General features: G+C 45.4%; 1 protein-coding gene across 1 annotated transcript in view; it reads left to right on the top strand.

Moving 5' to 3' along the window:
• Positions 1-6,617: 6,617 nt before the first annotated feature.
• LOC124775881 (antifreeze protein Maxi-like) overlaps positions 6,618-7,944 on the top strand; it is a 41,907-nt gene continuing 40,580 nt past the window's right edge. Inside the window, exon 1 of the mRNA XM_047250715.1 lies at positions 6,618-6,791. Within this exon, the coding sequence (XP_047106671.1) occupies positions 6,618-6,791 (174 nt within the window). The remainder of the gene's footprint in view (positions 6,792-7,944) is intronic.

The following is a 7,944-nucleotide window of genomic DNA, read 5'->3' as shown; positions in this document are numbered from 1 at the left end:
TCAGAATTCTCGTCCAGTGTGGCGCAACGGCGTTACAATAGAAAAATGAGCCACAGAGAAGAGGATTTGGTGGTCTGTTGGATTGCTGTTAGATTGATATGCTCATGGTCTGGGTTCGATTCAAACTTCTGCTGATGATTTTTGATAGGGAGAGACAGATTCTATTCTCTTTTGGCTACACCAAGTGAAGAAGGTATAATGGCATTGTGGTCTGAAATTCAGATTAAACATGATATTCCTTCTCTACTAAGTAGACATTAGGTTGAACCACAATAAAGTCAGGAGTGGCGACATGTAGAATCTCTATCACCAGTAACATTTCTTATACTAGTTGTTTATTTCTAGTGACGAAACAAACGCTATGTAGAGTCACAGGACATTTATTCCATCTTTTATTTGAGCTTCTGTATGTCGATAAAATTGGTTCTGAACTCAGACTGCCCTTAACGCGGAATTTGATCCCTTCGTGACAATACAGCTCGCCTACAATTTGTTGTTTGTTCAAAACTGCAGATTCCTCAACATCTCCACATATTGCGCGTGAATGGGTTCGAATCCTGGCCCGGCACTAACGTTTTCATTATGTATTAATAAGCTCTAGCATGAGAACACCTTTCCGCTAGTGGATAATAATTTTGATTTTTAATTTATTTTCATTCGTTGTCAACGTAACGATATCTGACGTTTTTGACTCCCAGTGAGACACAGAATTATTTGCGAGATCACTGTAAGTACAAGGATGTTATTCCGAACTGCTGGTGGAGAAAAATTTGGCAGCTGACGTCTCTTTGTGCGTAGTCAACAACGATATGTGTGGGGTTCGATTACCAGTCAGCACTGAACTCTTCGTCATATTATTTCTAGTTCAAACATGCTCAGATGTCGCTGCTGGTGTACCAAATCCATATTTAACGTTCGTTTTCTCTAGAATATAACAGCGATAGGTGCCGGGTTGGAGTCCTGGGAAGGAAAAAATTAATGTTTCGTCTCGTCATTTCAGTTAGAATATCTTCCTACTGCCGAGAAAATCCGATAGGTCACAGTTGATTGTGCTTTGATAACAATCCGATTAGGTTCTGGGTTCGAATCCCTGTCCAACACAAAGCTTTACCTCACTGCATTTCAAGTAAGTTACTTGTGAAGAAGCAGTATTTAACATCTCTCGTAGTTCGTTAACAGGATGCTGGGTAGGAATTCGCGTCCGTAAAAAACGTTTACGTTATGTAATTTAAAGTTGATATTTCCTAACTGATACTGTCTAAAATCGAGGTATATCACTCTCTGTACGCCTAGTCATGAATGACTGTTAGTTTCCGTCAGTCACGAAATCTTTGCTTAGTCTGCATGACCTGAGTTTGAATCCATATGCAGAACGAGACGGTTCGTCGTGTAATTTGTTCATTCATATTCTCAACTAGCAGCTCGTGAATAACTTAAATTTTTAATGTCATTTTGTGTTAAATAATATGTACTTTGAAGAGGAAATCATGAATACGTCGAACTTACTACGTGCATTACCTATCTGACGTAATAATGAGAGTGGTAACATTTCAGGTATGTCATTTATTGTAATAAATGTGAGCTAACAAGCCTTAAGGACAATCTTATCTGTGATAAGGTGTTCCCTGATATTTGCAGTATCGTGGTATTACTTTACATTTTCAGTTATTGTGATACAGAGCAGTGTTTTCTAGTGGTGATTTGTTGGAACCATTTTCAATAGTCAAACGACTGTACCGAGGAGCGATTAGAGGACCTGCTAGACAGCTGCGTTATAAGGATTGTATGCGAATCAGGCGAAATAGAATTCAGGTCATTCGGATACTTTTGAGCACGACTGTACATCAGGACTATTGCTGCTGGCGTTGGTTTACTGTCGCTTCTGATCAGAAGCGTCTGACATTCCACGCTCCGACTGGTAATATGTTATCTTTTCGTTGAATATTCAGTTTGTGTGTGTGTGTGTGTGTGTGTGTGTGTGTGTGTGCATGTGTGTGTGTGTGCGTCTGTGCTAGCACACTGAACATTCGCCAAGACGACAGTTAAAAAAATCCCCATCCTGCCATCCAGATTTAACTTTTTAGTGATTTCCATGATCGCTCCAGGCAAATACCAAGATGGTTTCTTTGGAAGGGAACGACTGATTTTCTCCCCTAATATTTCGTAAACCGAGATTGTGCTCCGTATGTAATGACTTCGCTTTCGAGGGGACGTTAAGCTTATCTTCCCTTCCTTCTTCCTTCGCGGAGATCGTAATGGGGACTAACCCGAAATCTTTTGCGAGTAGACAGATCATCATAACACTTTCACAATGACTTCTCACATGTATTGTGGATACAAATTAAATATGTTTAATGCAGTGGTTCCCATTGCCTTCTGCACCCATATTCCATTGATCATTGCTCATTCTTCCGTCATTTAGCGGTAGTTTCTTAACACAGAGAGAAGAGAGTGGCCTGAACCTCTGTCCGCACATTCACCCTTTTTGACAAGATCGTTGGCAGACCGAAGATAATTCCTTCTATAGGCAGTCTTCGACAGTCATTGCCGGTAATTTTTAATTCAGAGTTTAAGCAGTAACTGGAATCGAACTTGGGACCCAGAATGTTTTGATTACTAGTCAAAAATTCTGCCCCGAGATGACTCAGTGAGGCGTTTATTCTGTGGTGTGTGGACTGTGTGACTCAGGCTTCTTGTGGTCGTCAGCTGATTTGTTGTCTTGTCTTCTGTCCACTCATCTTCGTTACCGTTAAAATGAATCAGGATGTTTATTCAAACATTCTCGGTGATCAAGTGTTGCTCTTTCTTCTACATTTTCATGTGTAAGTGGTGAAAATTGCCATCTTAAAAAGATGACAATAGCTGTGATGTATACATACAGACTGAAGCGACGAATAAAAATTTGAAGTACGGCCTGGATTCGAAGCCAGGTCTGTGTGCACTAGGCAGATGCGCTAACAACTATGCCACTCTGGCACAATGGCTTTGACAACTGCACGCTGACGTAGGATCCGTCCTTCCTCAATCAAATTTCCATTCACGGCCTCAGCCCACCCTGTATACCGCCTAAACACGAACAGCATTTCAAAGGCCCCCTAAGTACCTATGCCTGTATTTCATACAGAGTCCCCTGCTTCTGTACCACTTCAGTTGGAGAACTTCTGCAATGCTGTTTGATTTTATGGGGAGTACCAAGTGCGCTGAGCGTCATTGGGAAGGAGGCACGCTAGGGTGGTCCATGCAGTTGTGCACAGCGGTTGTGTCAGGGTGGCGTAGTGGTTAGTGCCTCTTCCTAGTGAATGGCAGACGCATGTCTGAATCCTGGCCTTGGTACAAATCTTCATTTTTCGCGTCAGTATATACAAGCGAAAAATCAAAAATCAAGTACCAAATATCTACGATTTTGTATATATCTGGAACCCTATAGTTTCAGTTCGTTTTTCTGTTTTAGTAAGACTTGAATTCATTGGCAGGTTTAGTGAATTTAATATCTCTATCCATCTCCTACTTCCTTCTCACTCTATCCACTTCCTCCTCAGCCCTGTCTCTGTCCATGTGCTTCTCTTTACTTCCTTGTTCACCGCCGGCCGGAGTGGCCGTGCGGTTCTAGGCGCTACAGTCTGGAACCGAGCGTCCGCTACGGTCGCAGGTTCGAATCCTGCCTCGGGCATGGATGTGTGTGATGTCCTTAGGTTAGTTAGGTTTAATTAGTTCTAAGTTCTACGCGACTGATGACCTCAGAAGTTAAGTCGCATAGTGCTCAGAGCCATTTGAACCATTTGAACCTTGTTCACCTCGTCCTTGCCGCGTGGGGTAGCCGCGCAGCCTAAGGCGACCTGCCACGGTGCGGGCGGCTTCCCCCATCGGAGGCTCGAGTCCTCCTTCGAGCGTGGATATGTGTGTTGACCTTAGTGTAAGTTACACTAAAAAGTGTGTAAGCCTAGGGACCGATGACCTCAGCAGTTTGGTCTCGTAAAAACTTATCATCACCACCTCCTCCTCCTCTTCTCTATGACCATCTCCTCTTCCCTATCTTTGGCCACTTCCCCCGCCACTCTCCCTATACATCTCCTCCTTCCCCTGCGCATCTCGTCCTCCCTCCCCATTCCCTATCCACGTTGTCACCCCTATCCCAATAGGAAGTTGCTGGTTCGTACTGCCAGAGTATTTCTCTGCAGATAGTAAGTACTCGTAACTCGTGTATCAAGTTTGGTTGAAAGCCGTCCAGCGGGTTTAGGACGTGATGTGGAACATACATACATAAACAAGTACCTACTCTTTTTAATATGTGTGGATCTGAGACAGAAAGTATGTTGCTTAAATATCAAACAGTAACGACTTATTATGAAGCAATTTCCTTTACTTTACGTCTATGATCGCAAAGTTTTTGTCATCAGACCATAATGACCATCTTCAGATCTGTTTTATAAAAACATGTCCTACTGCACAGCAGCCACAGTGGCATCGTCACTTGTGAAACACAAAATCAACGCCAACATCGTCAAATGTATATAAATAACAGCGTATGCAAGATTCATCTTGTCAGCAGCTTATGTTATTATGAATCTACTTACACTTACTTGTGTTCATCAAATTGCACGTTTTAAAATACACTACTGGCCATTAAAATTGCTACACCATGGAGATGATGTGCTAATGACGCGAAATTTAACCGACATGAAGAAGATGCTGTGATATGCTTTTCAGAGCATTCACACAAGATTGGTGCCGGTGGCGACACCTACAACGTGCTGACATGAGGAAAGTTTCCAACCGATTTCTCATACACAAACAGCAGTTGACCAGCTTTGCCTGGTAAAACGTTCTTGTGCCGCCTCGTGTAACGAGGAGAAATGCGTACCATCACGTTTCCGACTTTTATAAAGGTCGGATTGTAGCCTATCTCGATTGCAGTTTATCGTATCGCGACATTGCTGCTCGCGTTGGTCGAGATCCAATGACTGTTAGCAGAATATGGAATCGATGGGTTCAGGAGGGTAATACGGAACGCCGTGCTGGATCCCAACGGCCTTGTATCACTAGCAGTCGAGATGACAGGCATCTTATCCGCATGGCTGTAACGGATCGTGCAGCCACGTCTCGATCCCTGAGCCAACAGATAGGGACGTTTGCAAGACAACAACCATCTCCACGAACAGTTCGACGGCGTTTGCAGCAGCATGGACTATCAGCTCGGAGACCATGGCTGCGGTTACCCTTGACGCTGCATCACAGACAGGGGCGCCTGCGATGGTGTACTCAACGACGAACCTGGGTGCAGGAATGGCAAAACGTCATTTTTTTGGATGATTCCAGGTTCTGTTTACAGCATCATGATGGTCGCATCCGAGTTTGGCGACATCGCGGTCAACGCACATTGAAAGCGTGTATTCCTCATCGCCATACTGGCGTATCAGCCGGCGTGATGGTATGGGGTGCCATTGGTTACACGTCTCTGTCACCTCTTGTTCGCATTGACGGCACTCTGAACAGTGGATGTTACATTTCAGATGTGTTACGACCCGTGGGTCTACCCTTCATTCAATTCCTGCGAAACACTACATCTCAGCAGGATAATGCGCGACCGCATGTTGGAGGTCCTGTACGGGCCTTTCTGGATGCAGAAAATGTTCGATTGCTACCCTGGCCAGCACATTCTCCAGATCTCTCACCAATTGAAAACGTCTGGTCAACGGTGGCTGAGCAGCTAGCTCGTCACAATATGCCAAGTCACTACTCTTTATGAACTGTGGTATCGTGCTGAAGCTGCATGGGTAGCTGTACCTATACACGCCATCCAAGCTGTTTTCGACTCAATGCCCAGGCGTATCAAGGTCGTTATTTGGGCAGAGGTAGTTGTTGCGGACTATGTATGTAGATTTAGATGTAGAAATAATTATATGGCAATTACTGATGATTTCTCAGGATCTATGCACCCAAATTGCGTGAAAATGCCCCGGGTTAGATTCCCGGCGGGGTCAGGGATTTTCTCTGCCTCGTGATGACTAGGTGTTGTGTGATGTCCTTAGGTTGGTTAGGTTTAAGTAGTTCTAAGTTCTAGGGGACTGATGACCATAGCTGTTAAGTCCCATAGTACTCAGAGCCATTTGAACCATTTTTTTCTTTTTTTGCGTGAAAATGTAATCACATGTCAGTTGTAGTATAATATATTTGTCCAATGAATACCCGTTTATCATCTGCATTTCTTCTTGGTGTAGCAATTTTAATGGCCAGTAGTGTAAATTCATAATAACAGTTCGGAAAGAGCTTTTTAAAAGAATTTTTTTTAATGATGAGTTATGTTTTTCGTGGTCTAGTACCTTACTGCTCAGTGATTTTTGCTGGCTAACGCTTTTCATTTGCCACGCTGTAGCCAGCACGTGCATGCAGTCCTTGCACACAAGGGCGACCTGCAAAAATGACCGACACAATGGGCTTTATTTTACACCATGTCGCATTCAGACAGTCAGACCCGCCGAGTATTTTTCTTTTCCGTGGCTCGGTCACGTGGTGGTAGGTCCGTCGTGGAACAGTCGGACACTATCAGCAAATTCTTTACGCCCGCCGGTGGCGTTTATTAAAAACGAGCAGCGGGTCCGCACGTCGGTGTCCACCACATGCTGCTGTGCGGCCGGAGCGTCGGGCGACGGACGTCCGCGGCAGCCGGAGCGGTGGCCGCGGCGCAGCTGGCGGTGGATTTAATTAGAGCCGCCGCTGCTGCCGCTGCTGCCGCTGCTGCCGCTGCTGCTGTTGCCGCTGCCGCTGCGACTGACACGCGGTCGCTGCAGCAGGCAGCGCGGCGCTGACCAGACCAGGGCAGAGCAGAGCCGGGCAGGGCAGCGCGTCTCGCAGCCAGCGCGGCCGGGGGCGCTGGTCCGCACCGCGGCGCCTCCCGCGATAAGACGCGCGCCGCGTTATTTCATTCCGGCCCGGCCGGCTACGGCGGAAATCCAGTTGACGCCCCACCCTAGTCACAGCGTGCCCCTCCGCGCTGCTGCATTCCGGAGGAAGTACGACGGCGTCGCGGTGTAACGAAACGAATTTTGCTGCCAATTCTTTTTCTTTTTCGACGCTACAGCATTTACGTTATACGTCCTATGCCCCAAACCTAGGGTAAGCATTTCTATCTGACGCTGCTCCGACCGCCTGCGTATCAATTTCTCTACTTATTCCATCGGGTACATTAGCTAGTACAGAACCTACACTAGAGGAAGAGGTAATAGAGATGCAGAAGAAACGGAAAGTAAATTGACCAAGAGGAGCTGTGTTGGAATTGTGGTAACATGGACACTCTCAAATGGTGTGACTTACATCTAATCAAATTGTGGAGGAAGAGGAAATACCAAGATTGTGGTTGTCTGTCATACATATCTGCTGTCTGTCAAAAAGGACACAAGAAGCACTGAAATCAGGTCGGATTGAGGGAGGACATAGAAGCAATTCAGAGGCGGGCTGCTAGATTTGTTACTGGTAGGTTTGATCATCACGCGAGTGTTACGGAAATGCTTCAGGAACTCGGGTGGGAGTCTCTGCAGCAAAGGAGGCGTTCTTTCCGTGAATCGCTACTGAGGATATTTAGAGAACCAGCATTTGAGGCTTACTGCAGTACAATTTTACTGCCGCCAACTTATACTTCGCGGAAAGACCACAAAGATAAGATAAGAGAGATTAGGGCTCGTACAGAGGCATATAGGCAATCATTATTCCCTCTTTCTGTTTGGGAGTGGAACAGGGACAGAAGATGCTAGTTGTGGTGCGAAGTACCCTCCGCCACGCACCGTATGGTGGATTGCGGACTATTTACGTAGATTTAGATGTAGAAATAATTATATGGCAATTAGTGTTATGGTTTCTGTCAGCTGACGTTTTAGCGCTGTACTGAAAAATTGGTTGGAGAATGAAATGGAGGGAAACATGCGAGAGGAACAGGGAGGTTTTACAGTC

This window comes from Schistocerca piceifrons, chromosome 2 (genome assembly GCF_021461385.2).
Source record: "Schistocerca piceifrons isolate TAMUIC-IGC-003096 chromosome 2, iqSchPice1.1, whole genome shotgun sequence".
NCBI lineage: Eukaryota > Metazoa > Arthropoda > Insecta > Orthoptera > Acrididae > Schistocerca > Schistocerca piceifrons.
This window is presented reverse-complemented; position numbering and strand designations above follow the sequence as displayed.